Source organism: Ammospiza nelsoni, chromosome 13, assembly GCF_027579445.1.
Source record: "Ammospiza nelsoni isolate bAmmNel1 chromosome 13, bAmmNel1.pri, whole genome shotgun sequence".
Classification (NCBI taxonomy): domain Eukaryota; kingdom Metazoa; phylum Chordata; class Aves; order Passeriformes; family Passerellidae; genus Ammospiza; species Ammospiza nelsoni.
The window spans coordinates 21,080,741-21,108,165 of NC_080645.1; the positions used below are offsets into that span (position 1 = coordinate 21,080,741).

Sequence of the window (27,425 nt, forward strand, 5' to 3'; positions counted from 1 at the left end):
GCTTCCTGCTGGGAAGGGCTCAGGGCCAGCTGGATGGGACCTGGAGCGACCTGGTGTGACACCCTACCCTGAAGGTCCAGTGGAGGCTGTACCTGCCCACAGCAGGGCGTGGAGATGAGCTTTAAGCTCCCTTCCAACCCAAACCATGCCATGAGTCTGTGATTCTATGGCTCCATGGCATGGGCAGCGTGGCAGCCCCCGGCTCCCTGCCTGGCACAATCCTCAGTCAATGTGGAGGGACCACAAAAGCAAGATCCTTAATCTGAAATGTAAGCAGAGGATGGAGCCAGAGCTGCTCCCATCATCCACTTCCCATACTGAGCCTCAGCAGGGTGAGAGCCCTGCCTGGCACTGGGCTGGCTGGTCCCAGGCTCACAGAGCTGCACGTGTGTTATTTCAGCCCAGAGGATTTTCCTCAGAATCAGATTTGCAGCAGATTTAAAGGTGTCCCTGCACAGAGATCTCAGCCTGCTGGCTCCTGCAGGCTGCTCCTGTGCCTCCAAATAACTGCGCCTCTGGAACATCTTGCAGCAACACAGAGAGACTGGAGAGAAACTCTCCCACTGTTACCCACCTTGGCTGACAGAAAAAAAGCTCATTTGACACTGAAACCCCTTCAGCAAGCACAAACCCAGTGGCACTGTGCAGGCAGGCAGCCCTCAGTGCCGGCAGCTGGACCGTGCACACAGATCCCAGCGGGAGAAGACCACGGCAGCCCACGGATGCTCTGTGAGCCCAGGATGAGCCACACCTCCATGCAGCTATTTTTAAAGCAGCTTGTTTGCTGCTTGCTTCAGCCCTTCTGCAAAGCTCCCGAGCAGCAGCCCTGGTTTAATTCGGGGATCCTGCTCGGCTCTTCCCTCGCGCTGACGCCAGCAGGAACCGCGTGCGCAGCTTAAAGGGGAAAGCAGGAGCTGAGCTGGGAGCTGCTCCTGCCCTCCACCACCGAGCCCCAGAGGCTGCCAAGGCTGAGCAGGAGCAGACTCCCAGGACAAAGGGTTTGAGCATCACCCAGAGGGTGGTTCTGGTGCCCACACGAGACTCCAGGCAGTGCTGCAATAGGGAGCACAAACCCAGGGCTGCTGGAAGTGCCTCAGCAGCTCCATAGGGATCCCAGGGCTGATTGAGAGGGATTCAGAGCTGCTGGGCTGGCTCTGTGTGCAGACACAGGCTGAACCCAGCCCCGGCTGCAACACAGAGGGGCAGGAGGAGAGCAGGGCAGTGATGGAAAACCTCTCAGAGGTTTCTCCACACACAGTGTGACTCTGGCAGGTCGTGGGGACACCAGAGCCACGCGGCCCCTCGCTCCCCACGCACACAGCACACCCTGTAATGCAGAAAGCATCTGCTCCTGCTGCTCGGCATGACAACACACGCACGGGAGGTGGAACCCTGAGGAAAAATACCAGCTCCAAAGCAGCAGCAGCAGCAGCTCGTGCCGAGCGCCTCGGCCACGCCGAGTGCCGCCCCAGCGGCCAGAGGGGCTCGGCAGGCGCTGCTGAGCCCAGCCAGCACCACCAGAGATCAATAGGAATAAATTAGAGCGGCTCAGACAGCAACAGAGACTGCACTGCACCCCCGGGAGAGCAGGTGGGCTGCGCTCGCTCCCCCAGCCCGGCCGGCCTGCGTAACTGTGACTCATTCCTGCTGCACAGCTTGCAGGGCAGGAAACCTTCTGGAGCACGCTGGCTCAGAGCAGGGCCAGCCCTGAGGTTGCCCAGGCTCACAGGGCACCTGCAATGTGGGCCCCTGGCTCAGGAGGGAAAGGCTGACAGCAGCACGGTCCCACCAGTGCCAAGGCTCTGGGGCGCTCCAGGACTGAAGGACAAGCAGACTGAGGGAAGGCTGGAGGTGGCAGAAGCAGCACCGTGGCACAGGTGGACAAACAAGAGAGGGCAGCAGGACAGACCAGAGCACTCAGTGGTGAAGAGCTCAGTGAGGAGGGTGAGCAGGAGAGCCCTGGAATGCAGAGAACACGGCTGGGGGGACACTCTGGCACCAGGAGATCATGGGCACACTGCACACAATGGATCAGAGGCACAGCCAGGAGCTGATCTGGTTTATCAACCTAGTGCCACAAAGGAAAACAAGAGGAAAAGCAAGGTCTGCCTTGACAGAAGGCACCCTAAGCTGCACCCATAGAATGGGGAGCTCGTCCCAACCTGAAGGATGGAGAACCAGAGCCAGAGCTTCATCCCACACTGCTGGAAAGGATGGTGGAGACCTTGGCTGTGAGTCAGGAGCAGAGAAAAGGTGCCAGCAGGAGGAACAAGCCCCTTTATAACCATGTCAGTGTGCAGCTGAGCCCACCATCCCCAGTGCTCAGCTGGGCTCCCTGGGGACAAGGATCTGCAGGGCCCACCCCACTGGCTGCAGTATTTTAAAACACAATTTGACTAGAGGGGTTTAATGCTGTGTGACAGCCTGTGGTCCAAATCCAGGTGCTCTCCCTACCCTTGTGGGTCAGACCCCACAGCTGTGCCCTGATGTGTAAAAGCAGCTCCTTCACAGAATGGCCACTGGCTCCCAACGTGCTGTGAGAGCAACCCAGAGGCTTCATCACAAACAACAATCTCCATGTTAAAAGTGAGTTATTCAGAGCAAGATCAATTTTCAAGTCCAGACCGTTCATTTCCCACGAAATAGAAAGAGCTGGAGGAGGGAGGACGGGGGAGGAAGGCTCTCTCTGGCCAGCCCTCTCCTCCTGGAGCTGGGGCCAGGACACTCTGCAGACAGCGCTGATAAAAGCTCTTGTATTAAGGAAAAAGCCATCATTGATAGAATTTTGGTTCACAGAGACACAGCACACTGCAACCTCTCCCTCTGCATGTTAAGGAGGTGATGAGGGGGGAGGAGGGAGATTTATGGCAGCTCCCATCATAAAACGACCTGGTTTTCTGCGCAGCCCTCCCCAGATGGCTGCTGCACACGGGGAGTTTCTCAGGGTGATCTGAAGGCTGCTGTGTGCCAGGCTCTGCACACTGTACCGGCATTATGGAGCCCAGCGAGGAAGGGAGAAGCTCTGACATTCACTCTCTCCCTGGTTGCTAGGTGAGAACAGTTTCTTACTATTTTAGTAAAAGGACTGAAATGACACAGGCAAAGAAAGCCCCGCTGCAGCGCAGCCCCTGCGAGCCCCAGCTGCACACACCGGAGCCAGCCAGGCCCAGGGAGCGGCACAAACACCACTGTGGGCTGCAGATGCCCTTTTTAATAAGGCAGCAATTTGCTTCTCACGGATCCCCTGGCCAGCCTGGCCGAGCTGGGACTAACGAGCCCGTTCCCATGCCGTGTCACTCCAAACACTCCAGCATTAGGCAAGCAGCAGCCGGCTCCGGGAGAGGATGGTTTGGGTCAGCTGATTCATCAAGCATTTTCTAACCTACTAATTAGCGTCACGTAACAACCTCGGGGGATTAGAGAGAAGGAGTTTGAAGCTCCAAGGCCAGCTCCTGCCAACCATATTCACTCTGGCCCTTGTCCACCACAGCACCTCCTGGCCGGCCACAAGCCCCTGGAATCAGCCCTGGGCACCAGGAGAGCCCTCGGAGCCCAGGAAGGTTGAGATGCACAGACCAGCTCGGAGAGCTGGTGGGGCTCCTCCCTCCCTTATTCCTCCAAGAGCACTCAGGGGAGGAGATGGACACACGGGGAGGGAACTGGACAAAGAGGGAGGGACTGGAACACACAGGGAGGGAGCTGGGCACCCAGGGAGGCAGTGGGACCCCAAAGAGAGCAGGGCTCCCAGCACTGCTGGGGACCACCAGCTTTGACCCAGCCTCACTCAGCCCTTCCCAGCTGCCAGGGAGAGCTGTCAGAGATCAAAATTATCTCAGCATTCTCTGAGATTTGTACTGAGCCCCAACTCTCCCTGCTGATGACTAAAGGCCTGGAAACCACAGCTGCACCTCGAGCCAAGGGACTCAAGTGACAGCGTGCCACCCAGCTAAGGAACCCATCCTCAGGAGCAGCGGGCACAGGGAGCTGTGCTCTCCGTGCCCTCCCAGCTGCTCCCCAGCAGCGTTCCCTGTCCCCCCGTGCAGCAGGGACCTGTTGGTGCGGCTCCGTGGAGCAGAGCCCGGGGCAGGTGGGGAGTGCCCGGCAGTCTGGTGCCGTTGAGTCAGCCGTGACTCAGCCGTGGCTCAGCGCCGCTGCGCCAGCGCCCGTGCCCACCTCTGCTGCCAGGTGCCTGCCCAGCAGGAGCGTTCCCCTCTCCCTGCTGCTGCTCTGTGGGTTTGTGAGTGCCACAACCACCCGTGCTGCCGGTCTGAAGCCCCCTCCCAGCACGGGGAGCTGTGGGCAGCCTGGCACGCTGCTGGGAGGGAGCAGAGCTGGCTGGGCTCGTTCAGAGGCTGCCAGGCAGCACGTAGGCTCTGGGCAGCGCCTGTGCATGTGGGGAGATGCCACACTAGGGAAGGAGAGGGAAGGAGGACAAGTCTGAGGCACAGAGATGCTGCTCCCACAGTGCTGGAGCTGTAACATGCACAGTCTGGAGGCTCACGGCTCGATGCCATTTTTTTTTTCCTAAAGACAGTTTATTTAGTTAACTCTGAGGAACCCGAGAGCCAGAATTGTTGCTCTAGAAACCATTTGGAGGAAGATTATTTTAAAAGATTTAGCTCAGAACCAACTGTACCCAAACCATGGGCTCAGCACAGTGCTGGCCAGTAGTGCCTCTGGGAGCCCACAGAATCCTGGAATGGTTTGGGTGGGAAGGGACCCCAAAGCCCATCCAGTCCCACCCCTTGCCATGGGGGACACCTTCCCCTATCCCAGGGTGCTCCAAGCCCTATCCAACCTTGCCCCATCCAGGGGCAGCCACAGCTGCTCTGGGCACCTGTGCCAGGCCCTCAGCACCCTCACAGGGAGGAATTCCTTCCCAATATCCCATCTACCCCACGGCCATCCTGCAGCAGCAGCTGCTGCCCCACACCTGGCCTGGGCAGGTTGTGCTGCCCTTCCACGGGAGACAAACCCACCTCTGATATTCCTCACCCCAGCTATGGAGCACCTACGTCAAGGCTTAGCCAGAGCCATCCGGGAAAAAAGCAACACACACCGTGCTAAGGAAAATGAGTCACTGCAACACATCAGGATGAGGATCCACGCTATTGTTTAAACACTTGAAGAGGAGAAAAATACCCCACTAGAGGCAAGGAGAGAGCTCAGCTAGCTCCCACGTCCTTCCAGCTGAATTCCACATGGCTGTGGAACATCCTGGCACACCCCCTCATGCAGACACAGCAGCCCATGGACACAGCCTGGGAAGCAGGAGCACGTTACATAAACCAGCCGGGGTCAGCGATGGTGCAATCCCACTTCTCTGAAGGCTGGCAGCAGAGCTGAGGAGCACAGCAAGCAGCAGCAGCCTCCCCCTGCTGCAGGAACATGGGGAACACAGCAGCCTCTGCTCCAGACAAAAGCCTGTCCTGTGTGTCACACCTGTGTCCTCAGCCAGGTGTCACTGATGGCACCAGCACAGACTTGGGGGCACCTCTCCACCCCAGAATGTGCAGCTTCTGAGCACCACAAACACGTCTGTACCTGCCTCTACCTCGGGCCAGGCCAAGGACCACACAGGCTTGAAACACCCCACAGTTGCAATGGGGTGGTGCAAGAGCAGAGCAAGGTGCCAGGAAGTCTTCTCCTATCTCCACTAAGTCTTTTCCCACCTCCAGCACCCGATTCCTGCTGGAGTGAACGATGACAGGGATGAGAAACAGGCTCCTGCTAAGCACCAGCCTGACTGTGCACACTGATTGCTGCTGGGATCTCCAACCCAGTGGCTGAGTCACTTCCTCCCCAGTCCCCACAAAACAGGTTGCCTGCACCTCCCATACACCTTCCCAGAGGTTGTGAGAGCCCAGTTTGTTTGTAAATGGGTGCCATGAACCCCTCTGGGTCTCCTCTGGGAGCTGGGCTGCTGCTGCCCCTCAGCTCACCCACTTCCCCAGGAAGGATGAGCTGTGGAGAGGAAGAGGAAGAGCTCTGCAGAGGAAGGAGAGGATGTGTCTGAGATAAGAGTCACACAGCTGCAAAAGCACAGGGGTACCAGGGCACCCCTGGGCAGGGGGGGCTCATGGGCTGCTGCTCCCACCCAGCAGCCACAGCCTGTCCCAGCAGCTCTCTCTGCTCTCCTCTGCATTTGGTTTCCTTCTCACTGCTGCCAGTGCAAACATTTCCAACATCTCTGCAGCCAGAGAGAGCCTGGAGCCCTGGGAAAGGCAGATCCCTGTCGTGACACTCCAGCTGTCACGAGGGTCAGACAGCCCTGCAGCGAGTGTGGGCTTCAACTCCCAACCCAGCACTGAATGTGGCACAAACACCCTTGACAAAGAGCAGCTCCAGCTCTGCTTCATCAGCTCTGCCTGGCCCCAGTCACACCCTAAGGAGACACCACAGCAACACAAAACCTCGCCAATGGCCGACACATTGAAGAGAACTGATGAACGTTTGGAAACTCTGTCCCCAGACAGGGAGTTCAGGAACACAAACCCATGGAGACCCTGGGCCACCCTCAGGACACGTCACCACCACGTGTCCTGCCCCTGGAACAGCCCTCACTGCTGCACTGGCACTCTTGGCCCTCCCAGATGTGCCCTCCTGGCTCCTGAAGCAGAGGAGACACATCCCACGTCAGGCCACCTGCCAGGCTCACCCCACACACAGCACCACCAAACACAGCCCTTGGGCCATTTGCCAGCACGTTCCCAACTTTTAGCCCCTTTTATCTCTTTACACAACCACTGAGCTTTATCACAACCATTTCCAAATGCACACTTCTTAGGGATGTACAGTAAGGACCCACACAAATCTCTGCCCAGAAATCCACAGCTCAGCCCCTTACAACCAAACAATACCATTTTCTCCATGCTCAAAGCTTTGTGACAGCTCTTCCCAACTGCTAACAAATCCAACAGCCCATCCAGCAGCCTCATGCACCAGCCACTCTTCTGCTACAAGACTGACCTGCTTGACCAGATTCTACTTGCTGATTTTCTTTTGAAGACTACTCAGCTTTAGTCCCTTGTTTTCCAAGTTCTCAGAAGCAGGCCCTGCTCCATGGCTTGTCCCAGCCACAGTTCCTGAACTGGGGTAATCAGAAACAAGGAGAACAGACAAGAGCTGAAGGAATGGGGGATCTCCTGACACAGCCATGGCTTTGTCCACCTACAAACATCACTAAGAACAGATGTGCACATGTGGAGCAGAGCAGCTCTCCAGCCCCTTGTCCATGTGCCTCTTCCTTCAATTAAAAACCACAGGGAATTTGGTGCAGCATTTCCCTGTGGATTGGCTGCACTCTGGAGCCTGTGTGCCCCCCAGCAGCCGGGGTTTGAGGGTGGGATGAGGCATTGCTGTACCTGTATCCGAGTCCTTTTGATCTCCATTGGTTCCGACAGTGAAAGGCAGCTTGCGTTTGGTCGCTCGCTCTTTCACCTCTTTGCCGCCATCGCTCCGGTCCAACTTTGGAGTCTTGGTTAGAGAAACTTTATCTTTATCCTGCAAAGAAAAGAGACCCAGGTCAACAAGAGCCTCCTCCACACTGTGCTCACCTGATTCCCCCAATCCTGCACAAGCCTCACAGAACATCTCTTCCCTTTCTGCTGTGGGTTTGCCAAGGCAGCCTCCACCAAGACACAAAGCTCTACCAGCACCAGAGAAGAGCCAGGCCCATCAAGGCTGCTATGTGTGCCAAATTCCAACCAATTCTTGTGAAAAACGAAGCCAACCCTTTGTGTGAGGCTGAGGATGCACACAGCTGCGGGCACAGAGGGAAGGCAGACTGGGATGGGGGAATCTCAGGATTTCCAAATGCAAGCACACCACAAGAAAGACCCATTCCTGCTTTGTACCAGTCCTGCTTGTTTGGGCTGGTCTGGATTATAATACGAAGAAGAAATGCTGTGAACTGCTCAAAAGCAGGGAGAGATTTTGAATGAACATCCCAAACAAAAGTTACAGAAACTGAGACAGGTGAGATTTTTCACCTGACCAGGGAGAGCTGGTTCCCAGCTCAAACTCCAGGAGCCCAGTGTGCCAGGAATGCACAGCCCCAGGTCATGCCCTGTGTTTTTGTATGTGAGGAACAGGATTATTTAAAGTGAGCAGTTCTGGACTGACCACTGTGCCCCTGCCTGAACAACAAGGGCAGCACAAGCAGCTTTGTCACAGACCTGATTTCAACAACCCAGCAAAACCCAGACTCTGTGCTTGAGAGGCAGAGTGAGATGAAACACAAGAACCTCAGCACACAAAATCATGCCAGAGCTGGCTGGAAGCTCAGAGGAGCCAGCCTAGAGCACTCCCTTGTTTAGAGAGGCACAGTCCCTCAGCCTGGCCCTGGCAGCTCCTGGCAGGTGCCCCAGTGGCAGCAGTCACAGGACTGCGGTGTCACTGTCACCGTGCGCGTCGCTCCTTCCCCTTTCCGTGCCTGTCTGCAGCCAGAGCTCACCCACAGAGGAGAGAGCAGCCCCTGAGCTGCCCCAGGGGATGAAGGAAATGGGCTGGGGAATCCCTTTTTTGGTAAAGCCAGAGAAACAAACCTGCCCGACAGGGCTGTGTGGAGGGAGGCAGCCAAGACACGCTCGGAGCCCCAGCGAGGCCAGCCCTGCTGGAGAGCATGGCCCTGCGGCCACGGGACTGAGCCCCACAGCCAAAATAAACACTCCAGCATTTCCTCCCAGCCCTCCCGACTGAAAAGCTTTTGCTTTTTATGCTTTCCGAGGTGAACAAAAATAGTTCAAACTAAAAAATGATGCCACTTCTACTGCTCTGAGGTGGCAGTGAGGGCAGAGGGCTTCCATCAGCTGCCAGGAATGTCATGTTGTGAGCAGGTACCCTGCTCTGTCCTAGTTCTACAATTCTATGAAATATTTTATCAAAGGAATAAAGTAAAATGTGTATATTGCCTGAAAAAAAAGCCACCAAATAAATAATGCACTTTTTTCCAGAGTATCCATTCACAGTCTGAACTTTTCCTTACATCTACCTGAATAAAAGGCATCTCGGAACACTTCAGACAGGAGTCTGTGAGGTTCCTCCAGGGTGAAGCAGTCAGGGCACCAAGGCTGTCAGAGTTCAAGAAGCATCTCAGTGATGCTCTCAGACACACAGGTAGGTTTTCTGCTGGATTAATGCTGCCTGGGATCTCCGTGCACTCACTCAGGAGTGAGAAAAAGGGTAGGACAGGTAAAAATACAGCTCATTCCAGAAGTCTGAATCATGGAATTGTTTGGGTTGGAAGAGACCTCAAAGTTCATCGTGTTCCAAGCCCTGTCCTGGGCAGGGGCACCTTCCACTGTCCCAGGGTGTTCCAAACCCTGTCCAACATGGCCTTGGGCACTTCAGGGATCCAGGGGCAGCCACAGCTGCTCTGGGCACCTGTGCCAGGACCTCACCATCCTCACAGGGCAAGATTCTTTCCCAATATCCCATCTAACCCTCCCCTTTGTTAGTTTAAAGCCAGGTTGCTAAAATCTCCCAGCGGGAGGAGAGGCAGAGCAGAGGAGCCATGAACAAACCCTGTGAGAGCAGAGGGGAGCCCAGCGTGGCCCTGGCAGTGCCCATGTGAATCCTGGTGCTGGGCAGGCCTGGGCAGAGCTCCCTCTGCATGCACCCCAGGGCTGGAGCTGCTGCTGCAGCCAGCTCAGCACAATCCTGCAGCAGGCAGCCACGGCAGCGCCGGCGCCGCTTTGAAGATCCATTCCCACAGCAGCACCACCATAACCTTTCCTACTAATTGGAGCAAGGAAGATCCAGACTTTGCTTCCCCCTGGAAAGCAGAGACCTGCTGGGGATGCCTGCAGCACTGGGTGGAACATCAAGGCAGCTGGAGAGTTCAACTCCTGAAAGTTTTCCTTTTCTTATTTTAAGCTTTACTTCCCTAATTATTTCCAATTCTGTAATGAAGAATGTCGTCCTTTACTCGAGTAAAACCTGGTTTCATTTTTAGGCCTTCTCATGTTTAAAGTAAGCTCAGACTCACTGGAATCAGGTTTCACAAATGGAACAAATCCAAATTAGAATCACAAAATCCTGGAATGGTTTGGCTTGGAAGAGACCTCAAAGCTTATCTCATCCCAACCCTTTTTGCCATGGGCAGAGACACCTTCCACTAGATCAGGCTGCTCAGAGCCCCATCCAGCCTGGCCTCAACACTGCAGAGAAACCTGTATGAACAGCCCTGTGTAAGGGCTGGGGCTCTCCAAGGCCAGGACAGGAGTTTGGGACGGGGAAGAGTTGAGAACTCAGCAGCAGCAAACTCCCCTTTGCAGGTGTTAATAAAAGCTGCTTTGGCAAAGGGCAGTGAGCAGCTGGGAGTGCAGAAAAAATCCCCTCCTGCCACATCACACTTGCAGGAGAGTTACTGTATGAGTAACAACCCACCTTGAGCTCCTCTTGCAAAAGTGAAACCATGCACCACAAGCTGCTCTCAGCTGCTGTGGTTGGAACACAAACCCACCAGGAACCGGCCCCAGCAGCCACCCAGGGTGAGATGCTGCAGGGTGGGGATGGAAGGGCTTCTCCCATCAGCACCACAGACCCTGATAGCAATCTGCTCAGGGCACTTGTGACACACAGCCTGGCCAGAGGCCAGTCCTCAGAGCAAAAACAATCCTGTGGGGTTTTCTGATGCAGATTTCTGCCAGACAGAGCCATTGAGATAGGGCTCTGAGCAACCTCAAAGATGAGCTTTAAGGTCCCTTCCAACCCAAACCAGCCCATGATTGTATGATTTACAAAGCCATGCAAAGAAATCTGTATTTCCAGCCCCGTCACCCTGCTCAGACAGAGCCTGACTCGCAGCCCAGTGCTTATGCAGAGACTTGCACTGCCAGCCATGGAAATCCCCAAAGCCCTTTGTTCTCCAAAATGGGCTCCCAGCATTTCAGGTTGTGATGTCAGTAAAAATTAGGCAGCAATGAGCAAAACCAGCCCGGGGAGCCTGGCAGGAGAGGCCCAGGAGGGCTCCAAGGCCGGTGCCCCAGGCCATGCCCACGTCAGACTCCTGCTGTGGGCAAACAGAGCACAGAGCAAATGCTGCACAGAGCAAATGCTGCCACAGAGGGACTTTCCCTGCACCACTGGCTCTGCCCTGGCTCTGCAGAAGGTTCCCACCCTGTACCACAGAAAGGAATGGACTCGGTTTTACCCAGAAAGCAACTGGATGTGGTGAAAACCAAACAATTCCCTAAATCCGGGCCCCTCGAAGCCTTCCCAAAGCCAGAGCACAACACAAGCACACACAGAATGCCAGAAAGTTTGAATTTGTGTTGTTATCAATGCTGCAATGAAACATGGAGGTGACTGGAGCTGAAGCCCCATCCCTGTGAGCCTCAGGCACCAAAGTTTGTAAGAAATGTGAGCCAGTGATGAGCACAGGCTGATTAACTTCACTGAAATGTCATCTCTTCAGTCACCCAGACACCCCTGCAGGGTTCACACCCCAGTGGGTGACTCTGTGCTGGACACAGAGCCCAGCACTCACTCATCCAGTCTGGAAAGCCCTGACAGCACAACAGAGTCACGAAGAAACAAAAAATAAGGACCACGTTCCCTTTCCTGAAAAGGGGTGAAGGGGAAGGAGAAAAACCTCCATTTTTTTAACCTCTGCCAGCTCCTACAAGCAAAAGCCGGGGTAAGTGCTGTTCTGCTTGGTGCTCACTGCAGCAAAAATGCACTTTTGACTGTGCAAGAGGGAGCATTTCCCCATAAAGAGGCAAAGGCTGTGCTGAGCACACGGCGTAACCACGCAGCCAGGCCAGGCCCTCCAGGAAATGCTTCTGACAACTGATATAACCCTTGCTGTGGTGCTCTGCTCTGCCTCAGCCATGAGTAATCTCCTCCTGCTACGGGGATCTGTGGATCTAGACCAGAAAGGAGAATTATTCATATATGGCATGCAGATTTTTACAAAACCTCCAGGCTGAAGGGAGCAGGAGGAGCTCGGGGGCTGCCAGTGCCCGCCCCGGGCAGGCTTGTGCAGCCTTATAAGGGCTCCAGTAACCCTGGGAGAAACAGCTCCTCACCCAACGGAGCACCCAACCCCTCAGACAGGCTCTTTAATCCTCCTCCCTCTCAGGGCTGCATCCCACTGGTTCCTAAGGCCCTCCCGTGGAGGGGCAGGGAGCAGAGAGCCAGGGGTGCCCTCCTTTAAGGAGCTCTGCTGCAGCACACAGGAGCTGCTCCTCCAAGCAGGAGCCCTTGGGGCAGGGCAGCTCCCCTGGGAGCCTGGTACATGATGGAGCATGGAACTCAGGTGCAAAAGCTGGGGATCACAGAATAAGCTGGTGAGCACAGAATTCTGGAATGGTCTGGGTGGGAAGGGACCTCAAAACTCCTCTGGTTCCACCTCCTGCCATGGCAGGGACACCTTCCACCATCCCAGGTTGCTCCAAGCCCCATCCAGCCTGGCCTTGGACAATTGCAGGGATCCAGAGGCAGCCACAGCTTCTCTGGGCACCCTGTGCCAAGGCCTCAGCACCCTCACAGGGAAGAATTCCTTGCCAATATTCCATCTAAACCTGCTCTTTTTCAGCTCAAGGCCAGCCCCCCGTCCCCTGTGGTACTCAGCCCAGTGCAGCACCAGGACCCCTCTCCATCTGCCAGAGCCGCAGAGCCCAGGCAGGTAAAGCCTGTTTAATGCTAAACCAACCACTGATCCTAGGGTGCCATTAACAGGAGAACGCTTGGCTGGCATCACTTTGCCACACTCTCCCCGTGCCCACGGCGGGTCCCTGAGCCTGACCCGGGCTCTGCCCTCCCTCTCAGCCTGCCAGGGAAGCTGTGCCAAGTCCCAGCTCGGGCCTTTGAACGTGTTGACAAAGGCAAGATAAATGCGAGGCAGCGCTTGCTGACAGGCAGGTACAACAGCGTCTGCAGGGAGGAGGTCGAAGTGCTTTTCCCCTGAGTCACTGCTCCAGCTCAGCCTCAGAATTAACCAGAAACAGAAACAGGGCAAAAGCCACTCAGGCTGAGCTCAGCTCAGCCCCTGCAAGACAAGGGCCTGTGAAAAAGGCAGAAGTGAGCAGGGAGCAGCAGCCCTGCCCTGTCCCCTCGGTGGCACTTGGAAGGGAGCAGGAATTGTGGCCCAGTTCTTTAGCCAGCAGGAGATAACCGCGCTTCCCGGCGTGCCCCGCGCCGCTCGCCAAACCTGCTCTGTAAATAACACACAGCTCTGAGCTGCCGGAGTGCACGGCATAAAATGGGAGCTGATTCATATTCCAACTGAGCCTCTCCTCCCCGAGCACCTGCGCCAGCATTAAGCCTCTTACCCTGTATTTACATACCCTGCACTGCTGGGCACTGCCTGCTCTGCCAGGGCAAAGGCTGGCACCTCCCCGATGCTGCTGGGCAGCTGCTCCCCCTCCAACATCCCTGAGCCCAGATCTGCCCGTCCCAGAGCCCCACAGCACTCCTGCACCTGCAGTGACACACAGAGGATGGGGCAGATGCCACCAAGGTGCTCCATAACCAAATCCCGCTGGATTTTCCTGCTGGTTATTTTGTACTTTTCTCATTTTGTCACTAACACGAACTCGGTCATAGAAGGAGTTACTGCCATCACTGGGTGGGATTGCAGGGGAAGTGACGGAGCTGGGGCTCTCCGTGCTCAGCTTCAGCTCCCGGGCAGAAACTCCCAGGGGAATGCTGAGAAACTGGAGCAGGGAGATGAAAGGGAAGTGGTTGGGATTTGTTCCTTAGCAGAATTCAGTAGATGTAGGTTTTCATGTTTATTTCAAGGTAACATTTGCACAGTTTTCTGCACAGCTATTGACTGGAAATGACTGATACTGAGAAGGGGGGAGAAAGCTGAATGAGAGCAGACTGGGCTCATGCCTGGAGCAAAATTGGATGAAGAGGAGAAGTGTGGAGGTATTTACCCTCAAACTCAGATTTCATCTCAGCAGTTTCACCTAAGCCACGCCAAAAACCAGACACCACCTCAGACCAACTCTCAGAGCAGCAGTTTCAGCAGAGCAGCTCCCAGGCCTGGTCCAGCAGCGCTGCTGGGAAAGCCAGAGCAGCCGTGCTGACAAGGACCTGCATTTCCACCCGGAGGAGGAGAAGCTCCTCCCTCGCCCAGCACACACTTGCACCATCACCACATCACTGAGCTCTCCACAGCTGAGTGCAGAAACCCCTAAAAACACACAGAACTTGGAAAAGAGAATCTTCCAAAGCAGCCCCTGCTGCTCAGGTGACTCGGGCCCAGGAGAGCACAGCAATTCCTGGGAAGGATTGCAGCCACAGGGGAACAAACCCAACGCCATCAGCTGGCAGAGCACCAGCACACCAGTGTAAATGCCCAGGAAAGAGCCAGGGAAACCTCCAGCCATGTCAAACAATGCCATGGCCTCACAGCTCCGGCTCAAAGAGCAGCACCCAAAGGAGGGCAGGCGGCCCAGACACTTTACCTTTTTCCCCGTTTGTTTCTCCACCATGTCGTTGCTGAGAGAGAAATCTTCTGACTGTGGTGTTTTAGAACACCCACCCTTGGGCATCGTTCTGCCTTCCTTACTTGATCTTCATTTATGCTGCCATCGCCTCATCATCAACCGTCTGCAGGAGAGAGGAGAAGGGAGGTCAGACATCTCAGAGGGCCTCTCCATTGTGGGGGGAAAAACAAGGATAAAAATCCCCCTCCCAACCCCTGCATGGCAACACCAGCACGGCAGAGCACCCTCAAATGAGGAAAATGAATGAGGTGTCAGGCTCCTGCCACCTACCCAGAGAGCAACAGAGGTGCTGCAAGGAATCACAGCCTGGAAAAGAGCTCCCAGAGCACTGAGTCCAACCTGTGCCCAATCCCAGCCTGAAACCAGCCCAGAGCACTCAGTGCCACGTCCAGGCCTTCCTTGGATGACACCTCCAGGCAAGAGAACTCTGCCATCTCCCCAGGCAGACCCTTCCAATGCCTGACAATCCCTGCCATGAAGAAATTCCTCCTGGTGTCCAACCTGGACCTCCCCTGGCACAGCCTGAGGCTGGTTCCTCTCATCCTATCACTTGTTTCTGGGAGAAGAGGCCAACTCCAAAGTGGATCCTGCAGCTCCAGACACAGCTTGTTTCCTATGCAAGGAACAGCCCAGAAGGGATCAAATCCCACCAAAGATCAACAGCCCTGCTGCTCTTCATGCACAGCATCACCCCAAGGGCACACACAGCCTGATGCAGTGTGTCCTGAACGTGAGAGCCCTGCACCCCAGTTTGCCACACTGAATTCCCAGACACACCTGCAGAACCAAACAAATTACAAACCCTCCATTAAAGATGCACTTTCTGAACGAGCTGCCATTGTGAGGCAGGAGCAGGGAGCACGGAGGGCTCGGTGTTCCAGGCTCCTCACCCTGCCCTGCACCTTGGCCTGGCAAAGCCAACCTGGAGAGGACAAAGCTCCTGCTCCTCCTGGGTTGCTGGGTACAGGGCTGGGAAGACAAGTGCCATGTGAAATACAGCTGGAGCAGGGCTCAGAACACCAGCGGCAGGCACAGCCCTCTCAGGTGAACAGGAACATCTCTCCCCACACCAGAGGCTGGAGAGCATCAGTGGAGTGGGGTATCTGTGAGGAGTGACCCCCAACAGCAACTGGGCTCCTGGCCTGAGGCTGGAGTGGCACAGACAGGAACTTCTCCCAACATAATTGTCACCTGCCAGCCCTGAACTGCACCATTTACCATTTACAGCAGCAGCTCTGCAGAGCTACAACTGCAGCAAATTGTCCAGGGAGATGGGAATTCTTAGAGAGGAGAGACAGAAGTCTTGTATTTACAAGTTCTCTGGAAATCCCTTCAAAATTTTTGTTCCATTTACGCCTCAGAGGCCTTGGGACACTTTGGGTTGGTTTTTTTGGTTTTGTTTTTAAAGGTGGTTCAGAGGCCCCAGCCCAGCCAAATTTGTGTGAAGCAGCACAAATTCCCACCAGGCACAGACAGCGCTGGGGTTTCCAGCAGGAGACTTTGATTCCCGAGGCAGCTGATTCTCCAGCCCAGCTCCTCTGCCTGGCTGTGTAAAGGCTGTTATGCCATATTTCATATCCTGTATTTAGGAACAAAACTCTGGGAACTGAGAAAACACCTCCTTGTGCCCCCCTGCTGGACACAGGGACAGCTGAGCTTTGGGACAGCCCAGCAGAGCCCACAGGGTCCCCTCCACATCCACTGGGTCCCTGCAGCCATGCCCAGCCCCAGCAATCTCCCTCTGCCAGGCATCATTAGCCAGCTGGGAACATGTCAGAATTATTTCCCCTCAGTTTCTCTTACAGGGGCTCATTAAGGTGCAGATCCAGGAGACAGGAGTGTGTGCCTGGGAGGAGGCAGGAGCAGGGGACAATATTCCCTTCAATATTCACTGCAAATCTGAGAGGTGGAAATTCAGAGGAAGTGCTGGGCGAGGGAAATTTATTTATATTAAATAAATTGGATATTAAACCCAAGCAGCCTCACCTCTGCTGACGGTGGGACCAGCCACGCTCTGCTCCCAAACCCAGCCCCACATCACTGCCCCAGGATCCTCACTGCCAATGGATTCCCAAAAAACCATGCCCACTCCCAAGCCTTTGTGGCTGCTTGTACCAGGGTAGGCACCTATTCACGTGGAGCTTCCAAAACCTGTTTAACTGAGAAAAGGCCAGACGGATGCCAGATTAATTCTGCGCCCCTTCTGTTCGCGGAGCTGACTCATTACACTTGGAAAGCCGGCTGCCTCTCCGGGTAAACACAGCCCTGGCCTGTTCCACAGCTTGCAGGGAGTATCACATTTGCACAACAATTACCGACAACGACGCTGCCTTCCTTTCATTTTTAAGCACGTTTAATAAGTTCGTTTCATTTTTAAGCACGTTTAATAAGAGTCAGAGGGGAGGCACAGATTCCCAGCTCGAGACAGCATTTGCAGAGTGGCAAATCCAGGGCTGCAGAACCAATTTGGCTTCAATCCCTCCTGGTTTAGGAGCTGGATGAGGCACCCCCTTTCTAGGATGCCCCTCTCAAGCTCACCTCCCTGCAGGAGACAAGCAGCACCCTTCCTATTTCACAAACAATTAACTCAGCTCCTCGGAGCAGCCCGTTACATGTGGCTGCACAATAGCAAGTGGGAGACCGAGTGAGCTCAACAGAATATAATCCCTCGTACTTCTCCAGGAAAACAAAGGAGCTGTTTACCCCTGGCCAGGGGCCAGCCCGGTGCACACCAGGCCCCCAGACCCTGCTGCTGGAGAGGCTGGGTCCCACTCAGCCCCCTGGCAAACAGAGAGGGGGAGCCTGCCCTGAATGCACTGGGCTGGGAATGGCAGCTCCTGCTGCTCCGGGATGGCTGGATCCAGCAGGGAAGGCTGTGGTGGTGCCAGCCCATGGAGCACTGCCAGCTGGGAGAGCAGGGCTGACACCCAGCCCGGCCACCCTGCTCTGCACTGGAGCCTGGGTGGGGGTCAGAGCTCCCAGGGCACCCTGAACACCCTCCCAGAGGATGGAGGAACAGGACTCTGGAACACCATCAGGAGCAGGGCTGGAGCCATGAGGAATGAGGCTGGGAATGAATGGCAGGGCTCTGCAGAGCCAGCCCCGGGCACACACACACACCCACCATCGTCCCCTGGCCCCTCACTGGGCCAAGGAAACAGTGGAAAATGGTTTTTATTTTGCCCAGGGCATACCAAGTCCAAGCCACACACTGAGACCAAATATGTCTGTGAAGGACCTCAAAAGGTCCTGAAAGGGAAGAGGGCGTCCTCTGCCCCCTGGAGGGAGGAGAAAGAGGAGGAGGAGGAGGATGAAAGCACTGCTGGCCCCAACCCCAGGCCATGTGGGCAGCCAGGAGGCAGCGTGGGAGCTGTGGCACCCATCAGCCAGGACTGCTCCCAGTGAAGGACACGGGCAAACTGGGACAGGGACAAGGAACAAAGACAAAGCCCACAGACAGACTCCAGCCCTGCCAGACAACTCTGGGCTTGACAGGAGAGAGCTCCTCATTAACCAACCCTAGGGACATTTAACTCCCCATCCCTGCCCCTCCTGCTCCATGGAACCAGCGAGCAGCACCCCAACATCCTCATCCGTGCCCTGGGCAGGGACACCTTCCACTGTCCCAGGCTGCTCCAAGCCCTTCCAGCCTGGCCTTGGGCACTGCCAGGGATGGGGCAGCTGCTCTGGGCAGCCTCCCCACTCTCAGAGGAAAGAATAAAGAGCATTTCCAGATGCATCTCCAAGGGGAATGACAGCCTTTCCTGGACCCAGCCCTCCTTCCCTGCCCTCCTGCAGAGCAGCCAAACTCCTGCCATTCAATGTGAAGCCACAACAAATGAGCTCATGCCCACGATCTGTGCACTGCAGCCTGCCTGCACCCCGCCAGCTTGGAGTAAAAAAGATTGTGGAGCCTTCTTTAAATGCCAGAATAGGAGGGAGCTGGCTGGAGGCTCCTGCCCGTGCAAACCCCCGATGCAATTAGAGCCCCAGACATTATTTGCACAGATCCAACACATTTGTTTGGTCTGAAAAGGTTGGAATAGGAACAAGCCTGTGAAAAACGAAAATTTCAATACTTCAGTCTCCTTTTAAGGATGCTGTCTTAAATCTCTGAAAATTGCCTTAAATTAATAACTCACACCCACAACTTGACACTTGTCCCCCAGCTCTGGAAAGCAAAGGCAAAAAACCAAGAGCTGATGTCCTTCAACACACAGAACCACTGAATCCCAGAACGGTTTAGGTTGGAAGTGACCTCAAAGCTCATCCCTTTCCACCCCCTGCCATGGGCAGGGACACCTTCCACTACAGCAAGTTGCTCCAATCCCTGCCCAACACTTCCAGGGGTGAGGCAGCCACAGCTTCTGAAAACTGTCCCAGCCTCGGCCCAGCCCCGCTGCGTGCTCAGGCTGCTCCACCATTGCCCTGCACCAGGCAATCCCCACCTGCCTGGCCAACACGAGGCACAGTCAGTCCCCAGAAGTGCCTGTGAGCAGCAGCACGAGCGCAGCTCGGGGAACAAGGAACAATTGCTCTTTGTGCTCCAGATCAGCTCCGGAAGAGCAAAGTCCATGGCTTTCCACAGTGAGTACACACGGCTGGAGCAGCAGGAGCCCTGCAAACCTGCCCAGCAAACACAGGTGGTTTCCCCAGCACCTGACATGGGTAATCACAAAGATCAGCTATTACTGAGATAGAGCAGTGTGAGGTGTTGATTCCCAGAGCCAGAACTCAGACCAAGGAGGATGGAGTTCCCTGGAGGGCACTCGGTGGGGCAGCACTGTCACCTGTGTCACAGCTGGGCCCACCCTGCTCTCACAGCTCCACCATGTCCTCACCCTTCCTCACCCTGGGGGCCTGTCACCTGTTTGTTCCTGGCTTTTGAAAGGGAATGTCACTCCTTGTTAGGAGGTCTTAGAGATGACACATCTTTCTTCACCTCTTTGCTGGGCTTTTCCTTTCCTGTTCTCAGTCACTGCCTGGTCCCAAGTAACTGTCCTTCCTTCCACCTTTCCAAAAATATTTATTCCTTACCCCATACATGCTGACCTCCTGATTATCTTGTAAGGACTGGCTTGGGCAAGGCTTGCTGCTCTCTCAAACACACAGCAGCCAAGCAAACTCACTAAGCTGGAACCATGGAATGCCAGACTGGGACAGGAGGGACCTTAAAGCCATCTCATTCCAGCCCTGCCACGGGCAGGGACACCTTCAGTACATCAGAGTGCTCCAAACCCTGGCCTTGGACACTTCCAGGGATGGGGCAGCCACAGCTGCTCTGGGCTACCTGTGCCAGGGCCTCACCACCCTCACTGTAACAAAATACAATGATCCTGCAGCCTAAGTTACTTAAATTAAACTGAATTAAATAATATTCCTGAATTACAGCAGCTGCTACTCTTTCAATCTTTTGTGGGACAGATGCCCCTTCCCAGAGTTCCTCAGGACCTGCAGAAAACAACAGAGTGGAGCAGCTGAGGCTGCACATGGATGTGCACCCAGGTCTCCAAGGATCACCATGAAGATGATGCCCATGGCCTTGCTGGGCACCATGAAGGTCCATCTCCCCCATGGTCCTCCAGTATGGCTCCACCACGTGGGCCCATCCCAGCTAAGGGGCTCAATTCAAGCCACAACCCCACACCTGTGACCTCCCAGTGTCTCCTCCTGTCCCAGCAAGAGAGCAGTGGTCTCCAATTCTGACAACTCAACACATTTCTACTGCACCAAGTGTTGCTATTTAACAGGATTATATTTGGAAATTTCTGCTCAACCACACTGTGATTCAGAATCTTCCAGCTGGGACCATTCTCAGGAGACACAAAATCCAAAGGAGAAGAGCTCTGACAGAGCCCTGCACCCACAAGCAGCCACTCGCCTGTGTGGTTTCTCCGGGAGCAATTTTTCCCACAAACCCTTCCCTCAATTATCCCTCCACAGCTGCCTCTGCTATTGCTCCATTTCGGGATGCTGCCGATGATCTGGGTCCTGGCCAAGTTACAAAACTGCTCGTTGAGTCAGAGCTCAGGGCTGTGGTCTGGGAGCAGGATTAGCTGTGATGTGGAAACCTCTGGAGCAGCCAGAGTGCTACAGGAAGGCAGCTGCAGCACTGCTAGCCAGGCTGGGAAAGCTGATTATGACACTGCTGTCCTCTCTGGGATGGCTCTGCATCACCAGCACAGATCAAAACCTCATGGAGGGGGAGGACTCTGCACTTCTCCCATCTCCTCTCAGGTTCTGCTGGACACCATCAGGCTTCAGCCAGGGAAGAGTTGTAACCACATCTGCCAACACAGTCACTACCAGAGCTTCTGCACATCAACCTCCTTAAAACAGTGACCAACTCCACATGACCATTCCCAGTGCTGCTGCACATGGGAGGAAAAACACAGCCCAAACTACCCAGCACAAAGAGAACAAGGGAGAAATGTGATGCTGCTGAGCTGAGATGTCCAAGGAGGATGAAGCCTTCACCTGCAGCTCACCAGGATGTGAGTTGGATTTTGAAGGTCCCATCAGCTGGGAAAGACAGGGATGCCCCCCCACCCAGGGCTGCTTTACCCTGGCAGAATTTGAGCACCCCAGATCTGCAGAACCAGCTCCATTCCCAGGACAGTTTGGGGAGCTGGGCTCTGCCCCCTGTGCCCAGCACAGAGCTGTGGCTGCAACCAAGCACAGCTTGAGGGGTTCAGGGGCATCAGCCAAGCCCCAGAAACGAGCCAGACATGATTTTCAAGACAGAGAAACAAGTGAGCACAGACAATTCCTGACCATCAGGGAGCAGAGGGTGACAGATGCAGCAGCAGTGGCTGTCAGTGCCCTGGCAGTGCCCTGTGTCACCCACACTGGGGTGGCACCGGGGCTGGCAGGGGCTGCTGGCTCGCTCTGCTCCCTCCTTGGCCAGGTGAGCATCCCCCACACTCCCACCTGTGCATGGTCCATCCTCCCAGTGCTGCCACCAGGGCCCTTCCCAAGGGAGGCTGCAGGACTGCACTGCTCCTGTGGAAAGCTGCTGGTGGCTCCAGCAAGCCCCATCTGCTGCTCAGCTGCACAGGGAGGCCTGGGGAAGGGAGCAGGACCAAGGACGTGTTTGGGCTCATTTTTGGGTGTTTGAACAAGCACAGGCATCACCATCCTGTGCCTCATCACCAACAACTCTGTGCCTTGTTCACCCCTGGGCACTCAGAACTGGCTCTGAGATAACAGAGCTGAACAGAGACCTGGCCCTGGGAGCCTGGGCTGCCTGAATTCCATAAATACTCCATATTCCCAGAGTCCACTGCTGTACATATGTGTGCACATGGACACACACATTAAATGGACACACAGCCCCCAGCAAAACCCCACTGAGACTCACTCCTGTCCTGCCCAGTTGTTGATATCAGTGTGTTCATATCTAGGACAAGAAACAGCCTTAAATACAAATAAACCACATGACTGAAGCTCTTAAACCCGAGAGGAGATCACAAACAAGCACATTCATTACGTAAGAGAGAAACCAAAAATATTTTGCAAAAGGTGCCATGACCCAACAGGGTCCTTCAAGTAGAGAGACCCTCAGCTGAGAGCTCTGCAACACCAGCTGCCCCCCCAGTGAAATCCCTGCTTGAGCCTTGGGGGATTTGGACCAAGGTTTTGGGATGATTGTGTTTATATCTGGTTTCAGTCCGTGATGTCGCAACAGCCAAGTAACATCTTCTCCCAGCTGTGAGCAGGAAAATCCATGGTAATGGCAGCAAAACATTCCTCATCCTCCCATTCTTGCACAATTCTTCCCAAGACCCTTCTTTCCATCTCAGCATCCTCGTGCTTCCTCCCACTGTGGGAACCTCAGAAATATTTTTGGTGGACTTAGGAACAAGGTCCAGACAGAACAAATCTCACACAGGGGCCCTGAAGACATCAGGCTTTGGGGAAAACCCAGCACAGAACTTCAGTGATCTCCTCTTATTTGGGGTCTGCAAACCCAGGAGTTTTGTTTTCCTGTTTCTTCTTTCTCATTGAGGCCAGGGGCTTCCAGATTCCAGACTCAATCTGATCCATGCACAAAACACTTTGCAGCAGCGCTGGCATTTGTTTGCCATGTTACTGACAACTTTTAAATGACAGGGCAACCACTGAATAGACATGGACAGAAGGCCAGGCTGAAATGGGCTTGGAGCAACCTGGCCTAGTAGAAGACGTCCCTGACCATGGCAGGGGGTGGGATGAGAGGAGCTTTAAGGTCCCTTCGCACCCAAACCATTCCATGATTCTATCAAAAGACTGATTCACAGCCCCATTAAACTGGAGGTCTGTAAGAATGGAAGGTACCTGGCGAGATGAGGAAAAGCCTGGGCCATGAGGAACTGCAGCCCAGTGCCAGGGCAGCCCTGCTCCCAAGCACAGCAGGAGCAGCTCGGCACAGCGCCAGGGCCGGGCAGCACCAGCTCCAGTCACAGCCACAGCTGCAGGCAGCCAGAGGAGGGCAGGGAGGCACAGTGGGGGCATGGAAGGGCTTCTGTGCTCATTTCTGGGCTCACTCAGAGCTGGCTTCCCTTGTCCTCAGCAGAACCGCCGCCACACTTTCTGTCCCACTCCAAAAGCCATGGTGGCTCCCCGAGCCCTGCCACACTGACACCAACAGTGGATTTCCTGACTGTTTCAGCTCGAGCTGGAAGCTGAGCTCCAGCTGGAGCTGTGCTGCTGCTGACAGCCCATCACTACTGACGGAGCTGTCTGACAGGAAAGGGCCTGCTGTGCTTCCACGGGGCTCTGTGTGCCACAGCCAGCCCAGCACACACAAACCCTGAGCTCCTCCAAGCAAACACACACCCTCTGTGCCAGGTGTATGGGGAGAAGCACCGAGCCCGTTACCTTCCCACTTCTGCTCTTCTTCTTCCACAAGCCAAACCTCCTGTCCACTTTTCCCATTCCTGCTCCAGCATGCAGTGACTCGGCTGTGGTGGTGCCAGGAGGCTCAGGGCGGGCTCAGCCCTGTGCCAGGACCCCGGCCAGCTGCATGTCACAGCCCAGGGGAAGGGGCCATCCTGGGCCAGCGGCTGGCAGGGAGGTTTGGGCATGGCACAACCCTGCTGCTCATTTGTAAATTTGTGGAGAACTCAAAGCAAGGTGAGTTCTCCACAAACCTGCAGCTTTCCAGCTCCCCAGTCACACAGCTTTTAAAGGAGCTCTTTATATTGTATATAAAGACACAGGAATGCATTTACCAAAAAGAGTATGTTCTTGTATGGGGGAAACTCCATTTTCTCTACAGAGTTCTTGTTGAAGGTGCCATGGGGAGCTGTAAGAACAGATCTGCTTTAACAGATTTTTCTCTAAGGACATGAGTCCCCAAAAACAAAAACCTGAGAGCCTCTCCTGATCTTGAGCCCAGTGAAGTGACACCAGGCCTCTGACAAAACAATTTGCTATAAAGCTATTGCTTCAACACTGGCCAAAACCTGAGAATACCCAGAGAGGTTGTCGATCCTCCATCCCTGTGGATGGAGGTGCTCAAGGCCAAGTTGGACAGGGCTTGGATCAACCTGCTCTAGTGGAAGCACAGGGTGGGACAAGATGAGCTTTAAAGTCCCTTCCAAACCAAACTTCTCCATGACTCTGTAAAGCGAGGAATACCTGGAGCACCTGACCAGACACGTGCTGTGGTGGGACATGTGTGGCCCTGCTGATGTCCCCAGCATCTCCCAAAAGGCAAAGCTCAGACAACACACACGTGTGGCAAACTGGGGAAAAGAACCCAACGGATTCTCTGCCGCCCCCTTGTCTTCCCTAAAAAGCAAGGTCTGTCTCCCAGCTGCCTGCTGGATCCGCTGCCTCCCCCAGGCTGAGCAGCCCGGGGTGAACACGCGGCACTTGGGAGCAGAATCTGGAGAGGGAGGGATCAAAGCCAGGCTTTGTGACCCTGGCAGGGGGAAATAAGCCGGGACTGACGGGAACCTCTACCCCAAAAGCAACCCAAAGCCAGGCTGCAGCCACACCAAAATAACACATCAGGGGATGCATGGAGCCAAGCCCTGGAGCAGGATCATGAGGATCCGGGTAGGAATGGAACAACAAGAGCAGTACTGTTTACTGCTGGTCCCCCAGGTCTGTGCCAGGCCGAGGTGGCACACCTGGCACACAGCACACAAAGTCCCAGCAGGATCACAGCAAGCAAAAGGGAACCACAGCCTCGAGAGCTGAGCACAGCCAGCTCTCCCTGACCTGAGGGCTGAACCTTCTCAAAAACCAGAGTGGAACCCTGGCAGAACCAGGCTCAGGAGCTCACAGCCACACTGAGCTGCCCCTGCACCTGAGGGCAGATGCTGCTGGTGCCCACGGAGGGCTCAGCCCCAGGGGCCTCGGGAGCAGGACAGGAGTGCCAGCCTTTGGCAGAGTTTTGTGCTCTTGGCTCGGTCCTTCACCTGTGTGGTGAATTAAGGCACAGAAAACAACCCAACCACGTCTTGTCCCAAAGTGATTTTGCCCCCTAGCCAAGGTGAGAGAGATGGGAAAGTCAGAGCTGTGGTTCCCAAGCAGTGCACAGTGAAGCTCATCCCACAGACTGGGCAGCTCCACCAGACACCTCCTGACTGAAACCTGCCCAGCAGAGCCCGGCCAGCTCAGGGAGCACTGCCCTGGTTCATGTACCCACGCCTGGGCTGGGGGATACAGCACTCAGGACTTAAAGCAACAACAAAACATCTGAATTCACCAATGGGCTCCACGTGATCCCACCACGAGCTCCACAACCTGCAGGAGCAACACAGGAATTTCCTCCTTGGGCTGCTGACCTACTAAACCGGTTGGAATCAGCAGCATCAAACACGGCACGTCGGAAAGGGGTTTAACGGGCTGGAAAGGGGTTTTACAGCCTGGGAGGGCTCTCCCTGCTCCCGTGGCTGCCAGAGCCCAGCTCCCTCGGGCTGTGTTTGCCCAGGCCAGCAGCCGCCCGCCCCGGCTGTGCAAACAGCGGCCCCGGGCCCCGCGCAGTATCGCGGCAACGCGGCTGAAGCCGGCTTTGCAAACTCACCAAGTGTGCAAATTAATTTCATTATCCGCTCTTGCACATCATGAGGAGGGAAAACAAATAACCTGGCCGAAAGTACATTCTAGTAATTATTAACATGGCGGCAGCAGAGCCCGGGGGAGCAGGGGGAACGGGAGCAGAGCCTGGCACTGCCTGGCCGGAGCGCTCTGCATGTCGGGACTCCGTAAATCCAAACCCAGCCTCGTGTGCCTCTGCTCCCTGCTCAGCCCCAGCAGTCTGCACACGCCTGGCTGCACCTACACCCAGCACTAAAACCATCCCAGTAACTCACCAGCAAAGCTCTTGGCTTCCTTTTGCTTTTATGGAATCATTGGGATTAGAAAAGACCTCCAAGACCAGCAAGTCCAACCCGTGACCAATCCCCACCCTGTCACCAGATCAGAGCACTGAGGGCCATGTCCAGGCACCCCCTGAACACCCCCAGGGATGGGGACTCCACCACCCCCCTGGGCAGCCCCTGCCAATGACTGACAACCTTTTCCATGAAGAAATTATTCCCAATGTCGATCCTGAGCCTCCCTTGCACAAAGTCCCTCTTCTCCCCACAAACATTCAGGAGCACTCTGAGCTGTCAGGGCTGCACACAAACCTCCTCTGGCAATGACTAAAACCCAGGTGTGCACTGAGTGTTCTGATTCCTATTTTATTTTACAATAAAAGCCTCCTTCAGCTTGGCAGCCATGCTGCTCTGTCCCAGAAATCCCCCTCTCCTCCAAAAATGAGAGCAAACTCTGAGATTTAATACCCTGTAGCACGTGATAATTTAATCCAGTGCTGCATGCCTGGATTACATGACCCCTTCCCTATCCTGACATGCACAAACCCCATGCTATGGCAAAATATGTTCAGGGAGCTGGAATTTCTGCACAATAATCTTCACTCCTAGAAATCCAAGTCACTCCCCTGTCCCCCAGGATGATGTGGCTGTAGATGACAATGAACCCCATGGGCTTGACCCCACCACAAAGCACTCCTGAATGCTGCACTTCTGCCAGGAATTGAGGAGATCCCTCCCTGCCTGCCCCCTGAAAGGCATTTGGAAAGCACCTTCTGAGGCTCCCGGTTTGGGGGGATTTAGTTTAATCATGGACAACTGAGGGGTTCTCAGTTTGGAGGAGAGCAGAGCACTATGAACCCACCAAAGGCAGGCTGGACAAGGGTGGGAGGAGGGTGTCCCTGCCCATGGCAGGGGGTGGAACAGGATGAGCTGCAAGATCCCACCCAGACCATCCCATGATTCTGTGACTCCACAGCAGGGCTGTGGCAGAGCTCCAGCAGATCTTCAGGCATTATTAGTAAGCCATTAGGAGACACTGTCAAGACAGACAGGCTTTGGGATTGCTTTCCAAGGCAGTTGTCAGGGACTTTGGGATGCAGCAGGTGCTGCAGCAGCAGCTCAATTTTCCCTGCAAGCAGCCTGTCATGTGAGCACTGCTTTAACAGGGCCCTCACAGCAAGGACCCAAGCTTTTTCCAAGGTGCAGCCACATCCCAAAGCCGGCCTGGCGTTGCACCATGGCCATGGGACTTAGTCAGAGCCTGGTTTGGATGAGATTCCTGCACAAACCTGCTCCCACAGGAGCACCCAGCTCCCTGCAGGCACAGCCTGGGGACACAGCACCCCGACCCAGGGGTGCTGATTCACCAGACAGGCTCCTCCACCCCCTGTCCCAGTGCCAGAGGGGCACCAGAGCCTGTGGATCCATCTGTGCCCTCCTCCCTCCCTGAGCCTTGTTTTTGGCAGGGAAGATCCAGCTGAATGTCCACAACCCTTAAACAAACTCCTCAGTGGTTCCTGGGGCTTTTTATCCCCCATGTTCTCGAGAACATCAATATAAACAGATCTGCACAGAAATTCTTTCATCTTCTACCAGCCAAGCTCCTTGTGCTGCTCTGCAAGGCTGGAGAGCGTGGCGACCTTCAAGGGCT

General features: G+C 55.1%; 1 protein-coding gene across 6 annotated transcripts in view; it reads right to left on the minus strand.

The window, feature by feature from the left end:
- Positions 1-27,425, minus strand: part of ANKRD11 (ankyrin repeat domain containing 11) — a 126,700-nt gene that overhangs the window by 17,607 nt on the left and 81,668 nt on the right. For all 6 annotated transcript variants that reach the window (XM_059481179.1, XM_059481183.1, XM_059481184.1 and 3 more), the window contains exons 3-4: positions 14,421-14,565; positions 7,365-7,503 (exon numbers count right to left, since the gene is read on the minus strand). In XM_059481179.1, coding sequence (XP_059337162.1) covers positions 7,365-7,503; positions 14,421-14,507 — 226 coding nt within the window. In that variant the 5' untranslated portion in view covers positions 14,508-14,565. The remainder of the gene's footprint in view (positions 1-7,364; positions 7,504-14,420; positions 14,566-27,425) is intronic.